This window comes from Carassius auratus, unplaced genomic scaffold (assembly GCF_003368295.1).
Source record: "Carassius auratus strain Wakin unplaced genomic scaffold, ASM336829v1 scaf_tig00027603, whole genome shotgun sequence".
NCBI classification, from domain to species: domain Eukaryota; kingdom Metazoa; phylum Chordata; class Actinopteri; order Cypriniformes; family Cyprinidae; genus Carassius; species Carassius auratus.
Window position 1 is genome coordinate 526,586 of NW_020525608.1, and position 26,193 is coordinate 552,778.

Genomic DNA, 26,193 nt, shown 5'->3' on the forward strand with positions numbered 1-26,193 from the left:
TTATGCAAGTTTTATTAAAAAAGGATGTAGACCTATGTAATGCATTCAAACTTCCTAATCATCAGGAAGAAGGAGGCGGGAACCGGTGGACAATCAAACAGAAATTTTAATAATTCAAAATGTGAAAAAAAGGGGTGGTGTTGGCGCAGTGGATAAGACACGTGCCCTTGGTGTGACAGACCCGGGTTCAAATCCACTGTGAGACACTAATGTGTCCCTGAGCAAGACACTTCACTGCACTTAGGAGTGCGACCTCTGACATATGTAGCAATTGTAAGTCGCTTTGGATAAAAGCGTCAGCTAAATGAATAAAATGTAAATGTAAAATAAACACAAAACAGCGCATTAGCCCCTCACGGACGACTGATGCACACAAATAAAAACCAAACATAAAATAAAGACCAGGCCTGGTCCTCTCTTGTCCTTCACTGTCATCAGTTTTATATCCTTCCATCTCCTACGTAGGACTCACCCGTTCCCACGGCCCTTGGCCCCACCCACTCATCACAGAGTTCTACTCCATTTCTCCTACGTTCTGATCACAAAACAGACTAAAATAACTAGTTTTTGCATGACTCACTCCAGTAGTACTATAATTGAGTAGAAAGAGAGTGAGAGTACTAGAGAAGGGAACCCTTTCTTAATTCTTCTTCATAATGTAAATAAATGATTTCAGATCTCTGAAAGAGACACATTTGTAACTTGTATGCAACTTTTATAATCAAGCAGCGAGACTGTTTTGACAAAAACAACCACAGAGAATGAATACAGGAAGAAAGAAACACAATAGAAACCTTTGACTTAAGATCATTGCTACATGTCTCGTTGAGCAACAAGCTGTTTCTAGAAGAAAACTTAGACTGAAATAATTAAGATGCCTGAAATAACATTTCAACTTTTTAACAAAAGTACTGTCTGTTTTAAGTTGTTCATTATGTTTTTCTTTTAGCTCATAACAGGCAAGTGGTCTGTGTTTATTTATAATTCCTTTCACTCATGTTAGTGGCAGACATATCCTGCTGTATGACAAGCATTCCACTAATTAAACTGCAATGTATTGGAAATCAAAATAAATCACTTAACTTTGTAACAACACTGTTTTCCCATCAAAATATTTGCACATACTTGAAATTTTCAAAATTTTCAGATTACAAAATGGGCTAATATCAAGTAAATACTTATTATTTGGCTTATCAACACTTTTCACATCATATTTTGGATTTTCAAAGCCACAATATTTTTTCTTACAAAGCATTATATTATATATAATTTAACTACATGACACTAAACAACCCAGTTTAGCTCGCAAATCTAGGACAAAAACTGAAAGATGTTGGTGTCTAAAACAGGAACAAATGACCACGAAAGAAAATGCTTCAAATACTGACCATTTATGCATTTGGACTGTTGCTAATCCTTAAACAGAGAGAGTTGTAATTGAGATCAGGAACTATACAAGAAATTTGTACTTGAATGAAAATAGCATCATGAGTTTACATGTACTCCCCCCACCATAATGCACGTTATTGGTCAAAATGAGAAACCAAGATATTATATATGTATATATAAGGCAAAAGCAATCACATTTAGTTAAAAAAGGGGTGTACTGTACATATGTATAATAAAATATGAATGGATTGCACATGAAAGCACAAAGATTTAAACTGTCAGATTCTAAATTTCATAATGCAACATGACCAGACATAATTGTTAACAATAGAAGAATCTTAAAAGTTTCCAAACCCTCCCCCATCATAATGCTATTTAGTGGTCAGAAAACAAGAAACAGAAAAAGGAAAGCAAAAGCACTTGTCAATTTGAAGGAAAATGTGTACACTACTGTATATGACAATGATACGTGAAACAACATTTGTTTTCATGAGAACATGCATATTGCAAGTCATAACATGATACACTTTAATGTGCATTCTAAAAAGTTGTGAAATGCTCAAAATAAATTACCTAAATATTATTTTCTTTTTTTTAAAAAAAAAACCTTTTTATGGAAGAGCTTGCTGTGGAGCCCATGAACACATCATGAACATTGGTGGAAGCAGCTGTTCTTCTTAAGTTTTTGCAGAGCCTCATTGGTGTATTTCATGCACTTGAGGTAGGACCCATTAGAAGTCCAAACACCTTGGGGATAGGGGAGATGTCAGTGATGACAAGATGTCCAAATGAGAGCAATGTTGGTTATTCCCTGGGAAGCACATCACTTTGCTGCTCCTCAGTCACAGTCAGGATGCCCTCATCAAGTTCTTTCACAACATCCTTAATTTCACCGGATGGCTGGAAAAATACAAAATATTACATTACTTATTAACGTTATAACAACTGAACGTATGTACATACACTATTAAAGTTGTGTGTTTTGTTGAAAGGATAGCTACCAATAAATGAAAATTGTCATTCACCCTCAAGTGAAAGATATTTTGAATAATGTTTGTAACCAACTGTTTCGGTTACAATCATTCAAAATAACTTCCTGTATTAAACTGTTAAAATCCTGTGCAAATGTCTTTTTTCTTTACTTTAAAATCCCACATGAACATACTTTCCAGAAGGCCAACAATTCACTAAAAATGTTTTTTTTTTTTTTAATTGATCTTATGAAGTATTCTAATTTGTTGAGAATTAATTGGTGGGTTTTTGTTAAATGTGAGCCAAAATCATTTGAATTTATTTGATACACAAGAATCTCAATTTGAGTTGAATTACTTAAATAAATGAACTTTTCCATGATATTCTAATCTATTGAGATGCACCTGTGATAAACTTTACAAAAACCAAACAAAAACAAGCATTCACTGCGCGATGAAGCTTATTAGAATACAAGTAAAATAACATTTTGGATTAAGTAATTAAAGAAAAAATACCCATGTATGAGTTTTAATGTTTTAATATTCATTGCACAAGCAATGTACTTTTCTGAATATCAGTAGGCCTACATGCGCGAGCACAAATGTGCAATAATTTTATACAACAGTGCATACATAGTATTGCATAGTGTTTCCTTCATTGAATGAATTGGTTTTTGATGAACAAGTGAGCCAGTGATTCAACGGCCCATTCAGATAAACACTTTTCCTGCGTCCCAATGTGCATACTATCCAGCCTATCTACTGGAAAAATATCACATAGAATTTAGGATGCACATTGGGGAACAGGAAAATATGCGTTTTGAACGAATCATTGCATTTATCCATGACAGGCCAAGGTTTCAGCACAAAAGCAAATTTACCAAAATATTGTTTAAAGCTGCGGTAGGTAAATTTTGACGCTCTAGCGGTTAATTAACAGAACTGCTTGAGTCTTGTGGAAGAACATCGTAGCCGGAACTACTTCTCTCTGTTTATGTCTATGTAGAATCACAAAGGTACTGGGTTACTCCGCCGCGGTACCCCCGAAGCAATCTAAAATAGTCCAAATATATACACTTATTATAGGTGCACCCTAGTGATTCAGGACAAGCTAAATACACGGTTTGGAAAATGGATTCATGGTGTACTCGCTTATTATATACATTTTGTAAATTTTGAACACAAACAAAGTTACGGACCGCAGCTCTGATTGGTTGTTTCTTACCGGGAGCGCATGAATTTCTGCAAATGGCAATAGGACACTGGGAGGAGCAGGGGAGCTTGATTTTTTCACAGATTATCTGTCTCATATTCTACTGTCAGGACATAATGACAGGTTTAACAAATATGTAAAAAATATATTTTTACAAAAGTTACCTACTGCAGCTTTAATTATCAATATTGACCAAAATCACTTGATTTCAGCCCCCCCACCCTGAAAAAAGAAACTGAGAACACCATCCCCTCTGAATTCGACCATGGGGTAATGTACTAATAGTGCTATATGAGGGTAAAAAGGAATTGCTCAGTTACTACAACCAAAGTTATAACAGCTCAGATACAGGAAGAGAAACAACACAATGGACGCACACACAAAGACAAAAATACTCTACATTTCAGTAGGTTTTTGGCTTATTATAGGCGAGTATTAAATGTTGTGATATTTGTTTTTAATAGATCATGTTTATCTTCTTGTAATGGCACATTTTATGGTCCGCTGTATGTGTTGCTTTCACTGAATTTTCTGAGAAGACTAAACTAATTTAGAGGTGATTTATTGTTAATTCTTGACATAATAATTATTTGCATGTTGTTTGTTTAGGTGTTGAATGCTACGACGGCTGGTTAAACCAAGTATTAACTGTTCAGACTGGAGGATCTGTCACCATCCCATGTTATTATGACAAGAAATACACACAGCAGAAGAAATACTGGTACTCAGATATTGATATGAAATACATCTCCGAGGAGAATCTATCAGTAATTGATCATCTTGATCAGAGTCTCTTTACTGTGACTATGAGAAACCTGCAGAACAAATACACTGGAGATTATCATTGTATTGTGGGCATTGAAGGAATAATGAGCAGCACATGTGAGGTTTATATCAAGGTTCAATCTGGTAAGATATTTTGTATTAATTTTAATAACATTCTGATGTTAAATATATGTTTTATCCTCTCAAATGACTGGTGTGTGTGTGTGTGTGTGTGTGTGTTCAGCTCCTGATGTATCTTTGATGAGCAGCAGTGTCTCTGAACATGAAGGTGGTGATATCAGTGTTCAGTGTCTCTACAGTTCTGGAGATCAGAATAAAGTCAAACAGTGGTGCAGATATAAAGATCAGGGCTCGGTTCCCCAAAACGTTCTTATCGCTAAATAGTTCTTAACCTATTCCTTAACCTCTCTCTTAACCTTATGGCACGATTCCCGACACGTTCGTACGCTAAGTATATCTTCTGTAAGTCATACTTTCGTAAGGTTGGCCTGGACCATTCGTAAGCTCTCTCTTAGTGTTGTTTGAGCTAAAGACGCTACTGTACAGCAGTCTTTAGAAACCAGCGCAGCGCAGTACAAGTCAAACTATGGTATGTTGACAATATTGTGGCTCAACAATGATTTTATGTTATTTTTTAAGACTCATAATAAATTATGTTCGCAATGGATACAGGCCTATTTATGAAGTTGACTTTATGTGGTGGTAATTAGCCTAGGCTTTTTCGTAATGTAATTAAAGCGAATTGGCAATCAATTTTTTTATGATTAAAATCTGGCAAACAATTTGGCTCTAAATGACTAAGCTCTATAAATGGGTAAGCATGGTAGTGTCCAGTAAGCGACCAACTATGGCAGCGATCCAACGTGTCCTTGCATTGAATCAAAGACGGAGCCGTTTAGTCAATGTCAATTTTTTATTCGGCAAAATTTTGCCTGACGTGGCTATATTAAAAGAAATTAGTCTCCCAAGACAACTCATTATGGAGCTGCTGGACTTTCTCAGACCTGCGCTAACGCGGCGGAATTTTGCTTTAAGCCCTGTCACCAACGCCCTTCTGCGCCATGCCGGGGATTACATCCTGGCACACTCATCCCTATCGCCAATTCATCAGTGATTGATCAGGGGTAGGCTACTCATCGCGAAAGGGAGACGTGGCCATAAACGTGCAGGTTATAGTGGACCATAGGGGTGTGAAATCTGACCTGGTAGCAAGGTCCAGCAAAACTTCAAGTTCCTCTGACGAGAGGCTTGGTGCCCTTTTTTACGTTGCTTCCCCAGCATATTCTGTATCTACTCTCTCTCTCTCTCTGTTCATTGTAGATCGGTTGCTTTTTATTAAAAACAAACCAATTGCAATCAATACCACATTAAACAGAAGTAACTGCAGCTGCTTGCCAATCAATTCTGATTGTAAAGTACTTTACCATTAATATAGAAGTGTATTATATACTTTTTATAAGTCGTTAAACCCATGTCAAGAAGCAGCACAAGAGGCACAGCGGGATACGGAGGGTGGATGATTAGCGAGGGATACCCAGTTAGTCTAACCATCAAAACATATCGTGTGAACATATTACCATTTGATAATTTAATTTATAGTCTATATTTTACTGATAACTTAAACGATGTTAAAATAAATGTTACTGTAATAATTTGAGGAATGTTTCATTTGCAGAGAACATGTTGTCTGTCTTAACGCTGTATATTGCATCTTCGCGTGAAGTGGAAAATCGATTCCTGAGCAATTGATGACAACTAATTCAGCACCCTCACTTTGGACAGCGCTCTTGTAACGTTGGACGTAAGAGGCAGCGTGTTAAGAATCTTTCTAAGGGATACATCGGGGAACACACTTAGGAACATAACTTTGGTAAGATATATCTTTCGATGTCTTCTTAGCGCGCTAAGAGTGAGCGCTATCGGGAAACCGGGCCTAGAGATGTTACACAGTGGGGAGGACCGGAATTCATCAGTGCAGATCAGAGATGATGATGGGAGAAGATCCTTCACTGTGCTGATGACTGGACTGAGACGGACTGATTCTGGCTGGTACTACTGCTCTGCTGGAGATGCAATGAATCCTGTTCTCATCACTGTAACGGAGGCAGAACCAGGGGACAGGGGATTAAAATTAAAATTCTATTCTATAAGTGCTGTTTTATGGGACTGTTTTATGTCCACAAAATGTAGAAGTAACTCACATTTGATTCACGCTTCAAAACAGTTATTGTGGCAGTAAATTGGTAAGTGGCAAAAAAATAAATTTTGCTTATCATTGTCTAAGCTGCCCTGGTCAAAATATTTAGATGTTTATTCAACAATTAATATTTATTTTATTTTTTGTTGGCACTGACTACCAACTGTAGTATACAGATATCAGTTGGTTATTTCTACTGTGAAACTGATGCCTGCCATGGACCATGGTATGTTTCTTATTTGTGTTTGTGATCAATACCTGGTAAAGGATTCACTGTTTGACACTGTGAAGTACATTTTTGTAGCAGTGTTTTACATTTGCATGTCCATTTTTATATATTTCTTTCATGTAAATCATGTTTAGTGAACAGGGAAACAGCCACAAATTGACACCCCCTGTCATATACAGCACTATAAATGATGAAAATCCTAATGCAAGTAGACCAGACAAGCATTGGTGTGATTAATTCTTACATAATTATAAATCCTGTTTATTATTATATAATCTACTACAGCACTATTGATCATGTTCCTAGGAGTGACGCGATAAAGATTCCAGCAGGTGGAGCAATAAACAGCATAATATACAGCACTGTGGCTCCACACTGACACCAACAGCGAGAACAACACAAGAACAGACCAAGAGAAACACAATCAACAGCAGAGGACTGTCATCACAACTGTTTTTTTTTTGTAGTGTCCCCCCCCCCCTTTATTACAGTATCGCCGTTTAATTTGTTCAATGTTAAACCAATGTTAGTTTACTTGTACAGTGTTCTGGTGTTTGCTTTAATACAAACAAGCATGGTTAAAATGAAAAATGTTTTTTGCAGTTGTATGTGCCTTGGTTTCAGGTTAATATCCTTGTCCTATGCCTTACTTTCTAATAAGTATACATGGCTTTTACATGCCGTCAACTAAAGGTCTGCTCATTCTGTATAAAAGTATCACAGACATTGTGGTGAGCTCATATGTATGTATCGGCCTGCTGCCGTTGCTCTCTGTGGTCTACGCTTATCAGCAGTCAACAGCACTGTTAGTGGAGCAGAAGTCAGTGTTTCTGCTTGAATGTTTAAGCACTGCTTCTGTCCTTATGTTTTTGTGGCTGATTTCTGTCCAACACCCACAGTTCAAATTCTCACATTATTATTTTTTTTTTGCTCAGATGTTCAGCGTGCTCTTTACAGGAACCAGTGCAATACAGAACTGTGCTTATAAAGATCTTTTCTGAGATACAGATAAGAAATGGGGCCTGCATACATAAAAAATAAATAAATAATAGTTGAATCAAAATTATATATATATATATATATATATATATATATATATATATATATATATATATATATATATATATTAGAGTGGTGGGCATAGATACATTTTTTTAAATCTAGATTAATCTCACTGTGATCTTGAAATTAATCTAGATTAAAATGGCTCATTCGAATTTTGCCAAAGGCATTCAGAATATGTGTGTTACCCAAATAAAATTGACAAACAGAAAGTCTTTGAGAAGGGGTTTATCAAGCTAGGTGGTGCATTAGAAAAGGGGCTCATCTCCTGTTTCCAAAATGTATCACAAAGTGCTTGAAAAAGCTGTAAACTAATTCCACATTGCACAAGGTGCAAACAACCTTACGCCTGATTCACACATACCCCGTCTGCAGTGCATATGCGTTGCATTTTTTTTATGCACCCATGTTAACGGATTCCATGTAAAATAGCACTGGATAGTCTTCAATGTAAAAATTAAATATACAATCGAACCTACATTTATTCAGACACATTCAACATTTCTCACATTATTAGTTTTGCTATATATATATATATATATATATATATATATATATATATATATATATATATATCTCAAAAATTATATCTGGTGTCTAAATAATTTTTGGTTTGACTGTTAAAACTACAAAGAAATTCAGTCAAGATCAGTGAGTGATTTTCTTTCATTTTCTTGGATTAACATTACAGCAGCCAGTAGCTAAATTAGGCGCGGTCACTTTAAGAGACAATGAACACATCCAATATATGCATCCCATTTTTTACCTCAGCTTTCACTTTCACTTAAGAAATAACTGACAGTTTTTTCGAGCATAATTTCCAAGGTGGATATTTTGACATATTTTGTATATATTTGTCGGCACAAGAGCAAAAATAAGCAAATTCGATGTTCAAGTGTTTTGAGACGTCTTTCTCTGCCAGCCCTGAACACCAGAACACAGCGAGTACTGAATTGGGCTCTTTCACATCTTTTTGTTTGTTCAAACTGCATTTGTATTTGTTTGTTTAGGTGCAGGAGGGACTTCGAGGAGAACTTCGCAGAAGAGGGCTCGGTTCAGTGTCGCTGCCCGTGATACGCAGCGCTCGATCTCTCTCGTGCGCACCGAACACAGCGCGCTAGTTCAGCTTTTCCACGTCTTGTTTTGGATGCTTTATCCACAAGCGGAAATGCTTAAAAACACGTGAAAAAGATAAGCTTTCGTGACGATGAGCAGCAGTGGCCCGTCAACTGTCCTGAGTATCTTTTTAGGCTTTCCTCAGCCAGTCAGTTATATAAAATATCAAGGTTAGTCATCATAGCTTGATTAGTATAGACCCAGCTTCCAACCCATCTTTGAGAATTAACGGCGATATTTTTTTTATCGCCGATAAGAGTCTCACGTTAACGCAGCACGTTAACGCTGATAAAGGCCCACCACTAAAATGTATATGTATAGCCTATATATATATATATATATATATATATATATATATATATATATATATATATATATATATATATATATATATATATACACACACACACACACACACACACACACACACACACACATATATATATAGTGGCGAATATCATATCAAACAACAGATTTTTTTATGAAAATACCAGCATTACTGCATTAACAAAAATGTATACTGTAGTTCACTTATTAGTAACTGCACAAACATGTTCATACAGCATAGCTTTATAATAGTAAAAGGGATCAGATATTAAAAATGTCTTGTGAAATCTGATTGAAGTTTCCCAAAACTATTTTACCGTTAAATTATTAATAGTAGCCTAATGATAAAAATGTAATGCATAATTAGGGGTTATTTTAAGGAAAAGTAAGATTACTTTTTATATATTATATATATATCAGATACTTTTTGCATTGTTTTCTCAAACTTTGATATAATTTTCTTTTAGGCCTATGTCATGTTTGTTTACAAATGTTTTGCTGTTTAGACAATTTAGCGTTTGAACATGCTTTTATTTTGTTAATCATATTTAGCTTTTTCAAAATGATTTATTCCAACCCCCTTGATCTCTTTCCTTCAACTCCAGCCCATTTTATTTGAAGTGTTTTAACTCAAAAATATAAACAGATAAATAAATAAATGTTGTAAAACAGCACAGATTGAGAAAATGATTGAACAAGCAATAATAAAAACAACCTAGCAATTAAACATTACAGTTTGTGTGCTTCAATCGCGTTCGTGTCAATTTAGTGGCAGATATTTAAAAATTAACATATTATTTCTTAAACATTCGACAATAATTACATTACTGTCATCACTGCTAACATGTATTCAGAAATCAAATTAGAGCCCATAAATTAAAAACGTATTTGTTGTTGCTAGTGTAAGATTGCATGGCTGCATCTTGTTGGTGCTTATGTGGTTTAAAGGCGATAATTCTGTTCTTCCTCTGAATCGGGAGGAAACAGACACACTGCGAAACCTGACCAGCTCCTCTCATACACATGCACTCTGCTATAGACATGATTTACCCGCTGATTCTCTCTGGGATTTTGCTTCACATCTCAGGTAAAACGCTAAGAAAAACGCTACAATTCTCTTTTTAGTGTTATTAAACTATTGCATGGTGTTATGTTAAACTTGCATTTTTTTTAAATACTTTAACTTGAATTATTTGATATTTATTTTATGGATTCTTTCATTTGCATTTAATCTTGTTTACAGATGAAGCTGTAATGCATAATATCGTAGTGAAATCTGGATCGCCTGGAAATATTCCCTGTCTATATGATAAAAAACATAAGGAAAACCGTAAATACTGGTGTAAGGGGACATATTGGATTTCGTGTGAAATATTGGCATATACAAATGAGCCAGGAGAATATTCCCTCACTGATTATCCAGCCCAGAGTATTTTTACAGTGCAGTGGAAGAATCTGAAGACCTCAGACTCCGGATATTACTGGTGTGCTGTTGAGATCGGAGACTATAACACTGACGACGGTTATTATTTGTATCTGACGGTGGAGTCAGGTAAGAATATCTTTTCCAAATTATTGTAATAAATAATGTTGCTAAGTAATGTTATGAATCATATAAAAGGTTGTTGTTGGATTATGTGTGATAGATATTTGTAGCTGAAAAAAAAGAAGAATTAAAAAATGAGAACTTGACAGGGCAATTTAGCCTAATGTGAACCCATATGAATATAAAATTATAATTCATGAACTGTGCGGTGGATGCGTAGCCTATTAACTTATTCAATATACTATTTATACAGTTTATAAGCATGTTTTTTATATTAAAATCACAATTAATTTTCCTAAGGAACGAGTTCAGAATTTATTTAAAAAAAAATAAGGTAATTAATAAAGTATTATTTAATTAATTTAATTAATAATTAATAAAGAAATAAAGTATTTTTTTTTTGCGATATCAATACAGTTTAAACATTTACATTTTAGAAACAATAAGCCATTTGATTTAAAAATCTTATTGATCCTTTTGCTGTCTGTGTCCAGCTCCTGATGTGTCTGTGGTGAGCAGCAGTGTATGTGGACATGAAGGTGGTGATATCAGTGTTCAGTGTCTCTACAGTTCTGGATATCAAAATAAAGTCAAACAGTGGTGCAGATATAAAGATCAGAGATGTTACACATCCCAGAATCCATCAGTGCTGATCAGAGATGATGATGGGGGAAGATCCTTCACTGTGCTGATGACTGGACTGAGACGGACTGATTCTGGCTGGTACTACTGCTCTGTAGGAGATCTGCAGGTTCCTGTTCTCATCACAGTCACTGAACCCAAAAGAGGTAAGATCACAAACCACTTTTGCCATCCGTGACACTCTTTATTTTATTAAAATTCACATATTTTTGTTTCTTTCAAGCATTTACAACTATTCCAGCAACTGCACCATCTGACTCGGAGGCAGACATGTAGGTGAAACATTCTTGAGCATTTAAAAAATCAGTCACATCCAATGCTTTTCTAGCCAGAACATTTTAATGTGACATCACAAAAGTAAAAATCAAAAATGCTAAAAATTAAAAAGGCAAAGACTTTCAGTTTAGGTGCAAATATATAATAAACAGTAAGAAACAGTTACACACAGTTTATCAGACTGAATGCCTTTATCAGACTTCTTAGGAACAGTAATAATTAATTAAGATATGAAATTTATATAATCATAATTTATCTGAAAACCATAAAAGCCAATGCAAAATACTCTGGATGCTCAATATACTATGGAAACCCATTTCTGCCACATAATAGATCATTTTTGGGTAAATCACAATTATGATTATGATATAAAATGTCAAAAAACTCAACATTATGAGACTGAAAATCTAAAACTAAACTAAAATTAAAATTTATGACAAAAATATGAGTTGGAAAGTTGGCATTTTGAAATAAATGTTTAAATTATGACATCCATAAGTTATAACTTTTGGATTGAAAGTTACAATTATGACGAAGTCTAATTCTCGAGATGAAAAATGTTATAATACATGCAAAATGTATACTTTTTATGTCAGAGTTCTGCACTTGGAAATGGGCTTCAATAACAAACAGCTATAATGATAAGATTATGTTCACATTAATAAACTTGTTTCTCCATTTCTGCTATTTCCAAGAGCTATGATTACTGATTCAACACCTGACACAGACAGGTAAGTGTAAACATTGTTATTCAGTCATTCATAAAAGTAACTGTATTGCTGTTACATGCACCATAGTTATTTTTAATTGCAGAGCTGAAACACATCGATCTCTAACAGCTGCTTCAGAGACTGTTAACACTGAAATACACAGCAGCACAGATGAGCAAAACAAGTAGATATTTAAGGCATTTGCTCGAAATTATATCTCTGAATTACAAATTCTGTTGTTATGATAAAAACAGATATGTCTCTTCATCACTACAGGTCTGATGTGATTCTGGTCACATGTTTGCTTTCCATGTTTATGCTGTTACTGATTGTTGCTCTTGTTGCCATAGTAACCTGGAGGCTGAGAAAGAAGCTGGGTGAGTTTCTCATAAATCAATAAATGGACATAATATATATTTATAAAAGAGATAATAAGGTGACTTGAGAGGCATCCACAATTATAGCACAATTATAGGACAAAATCGGTCAAATATAAAGTTCATCGTCTTGATGCAAACACATAGAAATATCATAGAAATATCTTTTTGTGGAATTGAAAGATTCAATGGATGTTAATAGAGTAAAATATAATGGGATTTAATCTTCATATCTCACTTTGACAGAGAGAGGGCAAATTAGAGAAGGGCATTTCAACAGCACCAGAAATACAGTAAGTATTTTAGGATTTTATTAACATACTCTTGCAATCCAGAAGTCTTCAGAGAAGAACACATTCACCCAAAACTCATTTACATTTACTGAGATGCTGATTGTCATGTGTGTTTGTTCACAGTCTTCTGCCTCGGTGGATGATAATTCAGTGATTTACAGTTCTGTGATTACCTTTCATAAAGCAGTAAGTGTCTCCTCTTGAGATTTTTTATTAAAGTGATGTGCAGTTTTGACAGGGAGTGGGAAATTTGTTTGTAAATGACTATTTTTGCATATCCATTATGTCCATTATGTGACACTTTTGGCCCTGAAATGACACACTAAGTGTTGTGATGCAGAAATGAGATTCTCAGAGCTGATCTTGTTTCTTCACAGCCTTCTTCATCAGTGAATCCAGAAACTGAAGTGATCTACAGCTCTGTGAAATAAACTCTCACCTGTGAGTTCTGAATGAAGTTATGAGAAAGTGGAAGTCAATAACTGTAAATAATAAATAATTGTGAAGGTTCAGTGCTTAACATATGTAATATTGAGAAAGCAAAATTAATTATTTGAGGCCTACTGTACATAGATATGCATATTACATGACAGGTACATTTCAGAAATAATACATGACCAAATCAACACTTTAGAAAGAGTTGAAATATTCTGTAACGTTTCTTTTCGTGCTTTCTTTGAAGTCGACATTAGGCCTACATAATTGTTTGGGTTACTTACAGTAAATGCAGTTTTGTTAGTTGCATTGAAATCGTTTTTAAAATAAGTATATTTTGAATTTTACTTTGAATTGTACTTTTATTAGTTTCAATTGCACATTTAAAAAAATAATAATAATTGTCTGCATTAAAAAGTTTATATACCTTGCTTACACACTTTTTTAAATATCTTTTCTGTATGTGTAGCGCCATCTGCTGGACATTTTTATCTCTACATAAACATGAACGATATAATTTTTATGCATTTCTTATCAACATTCATTAAAACACATAGTTCATGCAAGTTTTGTGTCGTCCAAGAATCATCTCACATGCATGATTGTCATTGTCAGTGGGCTATTTAATATACAACAAACGACAATTGCCCTGCGAAGATTTTCAGTATGATGCTCGTGATCATTGCTGCTGTGGATAGTTATGAAGGTATTTTTCGGATTTTTCTTAGCCTAATGTTAAGGTTAACAGTAATGGGGAAAACAATATTTTGTTTTCTAATATTACAGCAGTTGTTACACAGCTTAAATCTAAATTTCATTGACATTTCATTAAGCAACAACAACAACAACAACAATAATAATAATAATAATAAATAAATAAACTACTTTGTCAAGCTTCAAAACTTTTGTGAATAATTTATTTACAACCAGCAATTAAGAGTGCGAACAAACTGCCAAATCATGTCAGTTCAGTAAATGAAGACTCATAATGTTTTGAAATTGGAGATTAATGCGTATTGGAGACGTGAACCATTTAAAACGAATGATTAATTCGTGAACAGGATATCACAAACTGCTTTGTTTTGAACTCTCTCACCTCAGACACGGAAGAGAAGATTATAGGGTGGTTGTGTACACACACTGCCAACACACATTTATATTCAAACAACATGTAAAAGTGAATTAGAAAACTATTAGTATGGGGGGAAAAAAACTAAAATTTTAGTATTGATGATGATGTGTAGTTTGAAAAGCAAGTATACTTTATGTTGGTTTTATCTCTTCTTCTCATCAGTGCTGTTTATAATACAGATAATGTATCACTACTTTCGGCATTTTATCTCCTCCATTGCACTTTAAAATAGCATTCTGACTATTCTGGATAAGTTATACTTATGATCCACTACTGCAGTGTCTGGATGTGTCTGGACTCTGGATGATTTTTGCACTCATAAGTTATTCTCAACTAACACAGTATAGTAGAACGTGTGAAGGATGTGTGAAAGTTTACAGAAACAAATAAGCATTATTTAAACTTTTTATTATTTTTTTAAACCTGAGACTGTTTTCTTGTACCTTTGTTTAGCATAATGAAGAACCACTGACTTCTGTACAGAAAGGTGCTTTAAATACATTCATATTGTCAGGACCATGGACTGTCTGTGTCTGCCCCTATTTCTGTTCCTTCCCACATGGAAAAAACCTATATGTGGATATATGCACATATATGAAACCTATATGCAGTGTATATGCACAATATATGCTGCATATATGCACATATATGATAATATATATGCTGAATATATGCATATATATGCCACATATAGGCAAAATTGAGGTGTATATATGTGCATTTACAGGAAATACAGGTCTTCTGTATTGCTTCTTCATATCCACATGTAAGCCCTATACACACAAGATATGTCTTCTATAGCTAATGGCAGGATCTGGTCATTTTGCAGCTCATATCCCATTTTTGACTGTCATACATGATGCCTAGTTGGTTAAGTGCTGGCGAAAAGATGAGTCTTTAGATGTTTTTTGAAAATGAGTAGAGACTCGCTGTTTGAATTGAGATTCGGAGGGCATTCCACCAGCTGGACACAGTGATTTTGGACCTCTTTGGGATGGCACCACAGGGCATCAATTACTTGCAGAACTCAAACATTCTTACATAATCAGAGGAAATGTGAGAGTTGTTTACCTATGCAAATAAAGATAAATCTATTTGTCATGGTCCTGTCTCCCTCTGCTGGTCACTCTTTCTCCCTTTTCCCCATCACCCTCCACTTCATTACTGACAGCTGTTCTCACTTCCATTAGGCTCATTCCTGTTCCTCATCCCGTCTCATTATCTTGGCTTTTTTTTTAACCCTCTCTTCTCTTGTCCTATTGTCAGATTGTTTAATGTCACAGGTGCGTTTTGGTTAGTGAATCTGCCCTTCCCTGCCCTGCCCTGCCCTGCCCTGTCACTACTTTGCTACCACTGCTAGAATTACTCTGTGCTCGTCATACATCCACAGAACCCTACCTGCCAAGAACTACTTCGACTTACCTGTTTGGAGCTCTCCCTTCATCAGCCTCTTCGTTAGTTTGTGTTCCTCACCAGTGCTGTGGTCTTCTCTGCCATAGAGGAGTTTTTGTGTTCAAGTTTTTCCCAGCCTACGGGTGTCTTCAGTTCTTTGTTTTCTCATTTAAGATAGATTGCCTGCGGTCAGACTCTGTTTCAAATAAAGACTGTAATTGCAACTCTCGCCTTTGAGTCCTCTCTCCCGCATTACACGATTGAAAGCAGTTACTGATGGCACATGATGTTATGTTGTTTCTGCCTCATTGCATCACTGATCCTTTGCATAAATAATCTCTATTCATGTTGCATTTGATTTCTGTCCTTATGCCAGTGAGCACAGCGTCTCCCATCCACAATCTGAAGACAACAGTCAGGAATCCATCTGTAATGAGCTCTAATGACCCTCACAGGTGACCTTCTGCTCTACACCAGCATACTTCTGTATATCATTTTATTATGAACACATAAATACATTTTATGTCATATATGAACAAACATATCTGTTTCAGTTGTCCTCTTTGTGAGTCTCCTCTCATGGTGTGTGGGGTTGTACTTCTGGTCATTACTGCATTTTTGGCACTTTGGAAGTTATGGCAATTGTGTAGTAAGTATCCAAAGTTAATTGTAGGTTTTTTTTTGTGGTTTTCATCCGTCTAGTTGCAAACTGTAGTCTACAAGATTCTGTGTACATTTTTTTTTTTGGTCCAATAATTAACATCTTTGTCTTATCCGTATTTAATAGGAGAAAATTATTGGTCATCCAGTCTTTTACATTTTTAACACACTCTGTTAGCTTAAATAATTTAGAAGTTTCATCTGGTCTCGTTGAGACATATAGCTGAGTATCATCAGCATTACAGTGGAAACTAATCCCGTATTTTCTAATAATATTACCAAGAGGCAATATGTATATTGAAAATAGAAGGGGACCTAGGACGGATCCTTGTGGCACTCCATATTTTACTGGTGATCAACGAAATGACTCCCCATTTAAATAAACAAAATGGTAATGATCGGACAGGTAGGATCTAAACCGTCTTAGAGTCTGCCCTTGAATACCTGTATAGTTTTGTAATCGATCTACGAGTATGTCATGATCTATGGTGTCAAACGCATCACCAATAACAGTGTAAATGTAAGTTAAATGGAAGATCATCTTTAATTTTAGTGCATATTTTATGTCATTAATTTTTCTGTAAGCACAAGCCTTATGTTATGAGTGAATTGTGATGTGTATGTTTTTACCAATGAGTCGTTATTCTCAACTAACATTGACTGCAGTGTGAAAGATGTGAGTCACATCCTGTTTCAAGTCCTATTAAAATCTTTACTTGTGGTGGATTGTCACCTACTGCATATAAATAAATGTAACCGGCTTCAGCATCGACTCCCTCCAGTTGTTCTATAATTGTAAAATGAGAACTAGAGAAGGATACAGCCTTAATACCCACTACCCAGAAACCTCAAGAGTGAGACACTTTAATGTTGACTGCATTGCACATGAAGTTAAATAATTTTTATTAGAATAATCTTAAAGGGGTCATATGGTGCATTTTCAAGTGTTCCTTTCTCTTTGGAGTGTTAAAAGCTCTTGATGCATGAAGATCTGTAAAGTTGCAAAGACTAAATTCTCAAACCCGAAGAGATATTCTTTATAAAAGTTAAGGCTCGTCCTGACCCTGCTAAACCAGCAAAGAAAGAAAGAAGGCATACCTTTTGATTCTCGCTGTTGCTGCTGTCACCATGTTGTGGAGATGCTGTGTTTCATTATGAAAGCGAAACTTTGTTTGGTCTTCCAAAGAGGACAAGTAGAAATCAGTGGTTAAGTTGTATTTACAACACTGTTCCAGAAAAGTTCAACCCAAATATTCAGTTGTGTGCTGCACATTTTATGGAGGATGTGGACTGTTTCCTGAACTAGTAGCCTGCAATACGTCTGTGGCACAATGGCTGTTTCTAAAAAGATGGACAGTCTGACACTTTTGACTCACAGCCTCTACGTACGTTTTTTTTTTTTAATTTATATATATTTGAATAATTTGCCAATGATTCAAATTTGAGTTTTGATCAGTGTAGAGCGTTTGTTGTTTCTCTGATCACAAATGCAGACATGGTTTTATGTTTAAGCAGCGCGATACACAATAGTCATTTATAATCAGTAATTATGTCCCCATTGGATGCAACTAATGACTCATTTGTAAAGGGTTTTATTGGTTTTGTCTCATCTGGTGTCCCGATCTTCTCTGTGAACTGGTCAAACCAGTCCACCAAATCGGAATGAATCATTTAAAACCGTTCACATATGCAGTATGCACTAATCCACAAATTGCTTAAGTTTTTTGATTTATAAATGTGCCTTACACTCCCTCTGATGCGATATAAACCAATATCTCAAGTTATTCAGTTACTCCTAACAGTATATTGACTGAACTGCTAAAAGAGAACTGATGATGGGATGTGCACGAGCAGAGAAACTGGACTGAGTCTTGTGCTGCTGGTCTGGGTCACGGCACAGTAAAAGGGGCGTAACATATCGGTCACATGCTTAAGGTATTCAGCAAATCACAAAGCACTGGATAGCTGGCCAATCAGAGCACACCTACCTTTTTTAGAATGATGAGCTTTTTAAAAATCTACGCATTTCAGAAAGGCAGGGCATAGAGGAGAAACAATGTGTTGTTGTTGTTTTTTAACCTTAAACCGCCTAAACCAATTATTACACAAAATAATGTTCTTTTAAACAGCATCATATGAACACTTTAATAATACTCATGTATCCTCATCTATATTTGCATATGTTACTGCTGCTATTGTTGTCATGTAGTGACTCAACGTGACTCACACGTTACTGCACTGTTGTGTTTTTTGGGGCATGAGTTAATACATTCGCATGTTTGTCACCTACTGCATATAAATAAATGTAACCCGCTTCAGCATTGACTCAATTCATACATACAATACATATACACAGGGGCATTGCACAAGATCCCCTATGCATAGGCAGTCCTGATGGATATATATATATATATATATATATATATATATATATATATATATATATACATATATATATATATATATATATATATATATGTATGTATTTCTATGTTTCACATTCTATATTCCTACTAAGTACTCTCATTATATAGATAGCGATTCTCTATATTTCTCTGTTTTCATCCTTGAATCCTTATTGTGGTCATACTGTTTTGCAAACCACTTTTACATACAGGTAAAGTGAGGGACAGGTTTGGTGATATTGAAAATAAGGGTTATTCATCCAAAATAAGGGAAACATCTTTCTGTTCCTTCTGCTGACAGCTGACAGGTCTAACGTGACTTTGCTTACAGATTGGCGTGAAATCGTGCTCTCACAACATCCACGCTGTTATCTTAAAAAAGCCAACATCACGCTTAGGTTGCTTTCAAGTAAGCAAAATGATGCTTTGAAAACATCTGTTTCACTTTGTCCACATACCTGACATCCCTGTTTATCGTATCACTGTAAATCCCACAACCTTTTTGCGATTTTAACATCTTTTTTTTTCTCCCAACTCCGCTTCTTCTCATTCGACTTGCTGTCTGTTTATATTCATGAGGCCATCAACATGGCCATTAGAATGCAATGCAGCGCCCAAGCCCAGAAATTAATATAATCTTACTTGAAACTGATACTAGTAGCTAATCTTAACAGTTTACGTGATTTGGGTCTTGTAGATTAAATTTTTTTTATTTCTTCGCAGTGTACCAAACACATGTACATCCCTTATTGATGAGCAAAAAGTAGAAACCTGAATACCAGCGTTATAGCGAGAGATGGTAGTTCACATTGAGCAAAACACAAGAAAAAGCATTTTGGAAAAAATATTTTCGGCAATCACAGACATTCGCATTCGGACGGGATAAGATGTCTCTGAGTACTGCAGAGTTTGAAAAACATAGGTAATTTGCTCTGGAATTTTTACAGAGGTTGTGTGAGAAAAAGACAGACATGGCAGATTCAGACGGGATTAAAATCTCAAAGTACGTCTGTGAAGCAGAAATTTCTTTAACGTCCCCCTCTGAAACTAGTCCCGTCCAAATAGGGCTATTGACAGTAATCTAGATAGCAGTATTTGTCATTCTTAGTTAATGATACCAGAACATTAATTAATGTAACTTTTGATAATTTATCCTGATCACACATCAAACATGGGAAGAATTGTATTTTTTTTATCAATATGTGATGTCTAGACAGACAACCCTTGGTCAGTTGGTGCAAGAAGAGCATTTTCTCTTTCATCATAACAGGGGCTTTCGAACTGGAGTATCAATGACGTAAATTTACATTTATTGGCCAACTACCATTTTTAAAAAGCTGTGTAAAAGAGTTTACATATAACTCTATGAAAATGTAGTTTTTGAACGCCCTTGTGTCTAGTTCCTATAAATACCCAGTGCAAAAGCCCCTGATATGACAGAAGACGGAGGTTGACCAGTTATACTTCTGTATCATAGGGAAAACCTCAAACAGGAAACATCAGTAAAGAGAAAAGATATGGCCTCCTACATGAAGGCAAACATATTCTACATTTCAATCGGATTTTGGCTCAGTTTAGGTGAGAGAATATGTATGTATATGTAAATCTGTTTTATGTAAAGACAAAACTAATTAAGAAGTGATTTAATATTAATCATGAACATAACAATGGTTTGTGTGTTGTTTTTTAGGTGTTGAAAGCTACGATACTTGGACAAACCATGTATTAACAGTTCAGTCTGGAGGATCTGTCACCATCCCATGTCATTATGACAAGAAATACACACAGCAGAAGAAATCCTGGTACTCATTGATTGATCAAACATACACATACACAAACACAACAGAGCAGAATCTGTCAGTAATTGATCATCCTGATCAGGGTCTCTTTACTGTGACTATGAGAAACCTGCAGGATGAAGACACTGGAGGTTATCGTTGTGTTGTTGACATTGAAGGAATAATGAGCAGCACATGTGAGGTTTATATCCAGGTTCAATCTGGTAAGAGATTTTGTATTCATTTTAATAACATTCTGACGTTAAATATGTGTTTTATCGTCTCAAATGACTGCTGTGTGTGTGTGTGTGTTCAGCTCCTGATGTGTCTGTTGTGAGCAGCAGTGTCTCAGGACATGAAGGTGGTGATATCAGTGTTCAGTGTCTCTACAGTTCTGGATATCAGAATGAAGTCAAACAGTGGTGCAGATATAAAGATCAGAGATGTTACACAGTGGGGAGGACTGACACATCCCAGAATCCATCAGTGCAGATCAGTGATGATGATGGGAGAAGATCCTTCACTGTGCTGATGACTGGACTGAGACGGACTGATTCTGGCTGGTACTCCTGCTCTGCTGGAGGTGTAATGAGTCCTGCTCACATCACAGTAATAGAAGAAGGTATAACTTATTTAATATCGTTTTCAAATACCAAAACGTCAATCAATAATCAATACTATAAAATTTTTGCTGTTAGAAAAAAATCTATTTTTATTTTGACAGAAAGTGTGAACACAGACATCCGTGCTGAGAAGTACAAGTTAGTATTAAAAAATTCCCATAAGTGTGATTTATTCTTTAGCAACATCTAAACTTCGGTTGTCTTTAAAATTCCATAATATATTATGCTAGTCTTTGTGCAAAATGACAAAATATATGAATGCAAATTTTAAAAAAAGCATGCACATCCCACAAACCCCAAAAAGGGCTTTTTTAATAAAATATATGAATACAAATATTTTCTGGAATAGAAGGTGTGCAAACTATAGATAATACAGTTCTAATATTTGCCTATTGATTGTGTGCTATTGTATTTTATTTTTCAGATGGCGTTTCTGTCTGTCACAGAACTTTTCTCCACATCAAACTGAAAGATCAGATGATTAGAAAATCATTGATAAAAAGATTTATGTTCTGCTCCTCTGAGTGTATATATGTGCATGCATTAAAGGTCTACATTTCTAAATGCTTTGTTAAATGTATTTAAATAGGTTTTCTTTTATCCAAACATCATACAAATGAGCAATATACCAAATAAAGCTACACAATTTTAGAAAACTGTTCATTTAGAATTTTAAAGTTATTATTATTATTATTATTATTATTATTATTATTTAGCCCTCATCTTTTATATCAGTAGTTTTTCAATCACCCAGACCTCAGATACATATATACTTTTTACTTAATGGAGTAAAAAAGTAAGATTACATACTTTTGAATATTTTGGATGTAAATCTCATATTTGACTAAAGGGAATATACACTGATTAAGTACAGTTTACATGCATAAGTTCTGCAAGTTGAAACAAATTACATGTTTATATTAGATATGTATTTGAAGCAGGATTGCCAACTTTTAAGTTCAGCTTGACTTGCAATATTCTAAATGTAATGAGTAAAAAGCCATGCAGCCTACTAAATAGGTGAACCATGGCATTACAAATGAAAAATATTTATTTATTTATTTTCTCACCACAAAATTACTCTATTTTGCCTTTTTGCACTGTAATTTAAAACCATTTCTCTATTTTAACCTCAAATGCTACACTAGTTGTAATTGAAGAAATAGACATATTAGAAAAATATATATATTTAAGTCATTAATGGACTATAATTATTGCACAAATAGTATTTAGTACCAAATGATATTCTCAAAATATAAAATAAATATTATTAAACTAAAATATACAACACTAATTTAACTGAAAAAAAAAATAGTGCTGTATGGTCACGTATCATTTAAGCAATACCTTAGGGTTAAGAAAACCATATTAATGTTGCCTCCATCACCCTAATAATAGAATAAAATGATACTTTAAATGTCATCGACGTAATAATCAAACCATAATATGCTGTAATGTTTACTAAAATTGGTGCAAATAATGCCTGTATAATGAAGCTGTGGTCAATCCTACTTAAACACATTCAAATGTGCGGTTAACTCTGGTATGTTTGGAGCGCTCTATGGATCACGTGACCGCATGACCGAGATCAACGTTTGTCTCTGTTTTTCCACGGCTCTGGCTTTAACTGAAAAGCTACACTTTACGATTTACAACACATTAACTGCACCAAAACCGTATTTATTGTAAGAACGTAGTATTAAAATGTACAAAGATTTCATATCACAAGCAGGGTTGTGGTTTGCATGAGATTGACAGAAGTGTGAGAGAGGAGCATTCATGTGTGTGTCTCACACCAAATGCGTGAGAGTTGGCAACCTTGTAATATGAAGTGACAGCAGCATAATATACAGTAGTACTTATACTTCTGTCTATATGGAGAAAATATGACCCCAAAATTTAAAAAAATAAGTGTTCAATCAATCAGTATTCTTGAATGAATAATCTCTGCGTAGCTCTAATAATAAGACTTTTTTTTTTTCTGCTGCTCTTAAATGCTCAAGCAGGAAGATAAAGGAGCCAGTGGATTTAATCATTATAGCATTTATGCAAAAAACATGTAAAAGTGAACTTGAAAACTATTACTTATGATCCACGTATAGTGCAGAGTCTCTTCTGTTTGTGTATCTCTGGATGCTTTTTGCACTCGTAAGTGACAGGTATAAGCATGAGCCCCGTCAGACTGGTCGTGGCGGAGGTGTTGCAACAATATATAGTGATATTCTCAATGTTACCCAGAAAACAGGATACAGGTTTAACTCTTTTGAAATACTTCTGCTTAATGTTACGCTGTCAGACATGCAAAAGAAATCTCTTACTCTGTCTACTGTGTATATACAGAATTCCTAAAATAATTTGCAGATTTCCTCTCAGACCTTCTAGTTACAGTTGATAAGGCGCTAATCATGGGAGATTTTAATATTCACGTTGATAATACAAATGATGTATTAGGACTTGCGTTTACTGACCTAATAAACTCTTTTGGAGTCACCGGGCCCACTCATCGTTTTAATCATGCACTAGATTTAATTATATCTTATGGAATCGGTCTTACTGCTATAGTTATTGTACCTCAAAGTGATGATTTTACAGACCATTTCCTTGTATTGTGCATGTTGCATATCACTGATATTAACTATATGTCTCAGCGTTACCGTCTGGACAGAACTATTGTTCCAGCCACCAAAGACAGATTCACAAATTACCTGCCTGATCTATCTCAACTGCTATTTGTACCCAAAAATACAAACTGACTGACAAATGACTGACAACATGGGCACTATTTTTTCTAATTCATTAGAAGCCCCTATCAAATTGAAAAAGGTTAGAGAAAAACGTACTGTGCCGTGGTATAACAGTAATACTCACTCTCTCAAGAAAGTAACTCGTAGTCTTGAACACAAATGGAGAAAACTAACTTAGAAGTTTTTAGAATTGCATGGAAAAACAGTATGTCCAGCTATAGACAGGCTCTAAAAACTGCTAGGGCAGAGCATATACACAAACTCATAGAAAATAACCAAAACAATCCAAGGTTTTTATTTAGCACAGTGGCTAAGTTAACTAGTTACCAGACGACACCTGATTCAAATATGCCACCAACGTTAAATAGTAATGACTTTATGAATTTCTTCACTGATAAAATAGATAACATTAGAAATACAATAGCGAATGTAGATTCTACAGTGTCTAACACTTCAGTTTCATCCATCATACCCAAAGATAAACTGCAGTGCTTTACAACCATAGGACAGGAAGAACTAAATAAACTTATCACTGTATGTAAACCAACAACATGTTTATTAGATCATGTACCCACTAAATTACTGAAAGAGCTGTTACCTCAGATGATGCTAACCCTCAATCAACAAACAGAACAAACAAATACTGCTACAAGTGTGACTGCATCATATAATAATTATTAATTAATAATATTAATAATGTTCATCGTCTGGTTTTGTTGTACCTTTGTTCAGCATAATGAAGAACTACTGACTTCTGCAAAGAAAGGTGCTTTAAATACATTCATATAGTCATTCATATGTATATGTGTGTGCGTTGGTGAAGTCAAAAAGTGTTGCAATAAAGCTGTAAAACAGGAAAAAGCTAAAGATTATTAGAATAGCCTTTGTAGTAAATAGGCATTTCTTAATTGTTAGGACAGAGTAATTGTAATTATTAATTAAATATTAATCGATCACAACCACTACGTACAGTACAAATCAATCGTTACCGTACAAATGTCAGATTTGTACCAGAGTCACTAGACACAACAATTTCATACACAAATCTATTTTTATTTAGGCCTACAAATAATGGAAACAGTGGTTTTCTTCTGTCCTGTTGCGTAAAATGCTTCTCAGAATATCCACTGCTCTCCTCAATGTCACGCATAACTAAAGTAACAATTACCCTCAATTATCTCATGATGATTTCAGTGTCTTCTAAAACGGCAAAGTCTTACAAAAGTATGGCACCATCGTGTTACAGGATATTCTATATCTCTCTATTTAATTATGCATTGATTATATCAGGTATGAACGGTCATTGACATTAAGTCGCACTGAGCAGTCAAATCCTCTGGAAAGACTTTAGGTCCAATTTTTTATTCCAGTCCATCCCTGATTCCGGTAATTCCCCTTAGTTACACTTCTGACATTTACTTCGCACTTTGAATAAAACTTTAACCACTGCAACAACTCGTTGTTAATTGTTGTCTTCACAACACATGGACACATATATGAGTTTAAACTGATTTTGGTAGCAGTGGTTAGCAGTGCCACAATCCTGTGCTGGGGACAGCTGTCATTTGGCTGGAAAGCAGCGGATAGCAGTGTAAATGAAAATGCAACAGTAACAAATTCAACCTAATCTCCAGGGTATGGAGATGGAGTTGTATGCAACTTTTATAATCAAGCAGGAAGGCTGTTTTAACAAAAACAACCAGAATGTATACCGGAAATAATATTACAGGAATACATATACAGGAAACATAGAAACCTATGACTTAAGATCATCGTCACATGTCCTTGAGCAACAAGCTTTTTTGAGATAAAAAACTTAGACTGAAATGATTAAGATGTCTTAAGAAACGTTGCAACATTTTAACAAAAGGAGTGGACTGTCTGTTTTAA

At 35.0% G+C, this 26,193-nt stretch overlaps 2 protein-coding genes across 2 annotated transcripts; both read left to right on the plus strand.

Moving 5' to 3' along the window:
• The first annotated feature begins 4,379 nt into the window (after positions 1–4,379).
• On the plus strand, positions 4,380–13,911 carry LOC113079315 (CMRF35-like molecule 8). Its single transcript, XM_026251563.1, has 9 exons — positions 4,380–4,482; positions 11,331–11,624; positions 11,702–11,750; positions 12,450–12,485; positions 12,568–12,648; positions 12,741–12,841; positions 13,088–13,134; positions 13,258–13,320; positions 13,512–13,911. The coding sequence occupies exons 1-9, from the start codon at positions 4,380–4,382 to the stop codon at positions 13,563–13,565; spliced, it is 828 nt and encodes a 275-aa protein (XP_026107348.1). The 3' UTR covers positions 13,566–13,911.
• A 6,731-nt stretch (positions 13,912–20,642) lies between these two features.
• LOC113079316 (polymeric immunoglobulin receptor-like) lies at positions 20,643–21,688 on the plus strand. Its single transcript, XM_026251564.1, has 4 exons — positions 20,643–20,736; positions 20,849–21,160; positions 21,253–21,577; positions 21,661–21,688. The coding sequence occupies exons 1-4, from the start codon at positions 20,676–20,678 to the stop codon at positions 21,686–21,688; spliced, it is 726 nt and encodes a 241-aa protein (XP_026107349.1). The 5' UTR covers positions 20,643–20,675.
• The last annotated feature ends 4,505 nt before the right edge of the window (positions 21,689–26,193 follow it).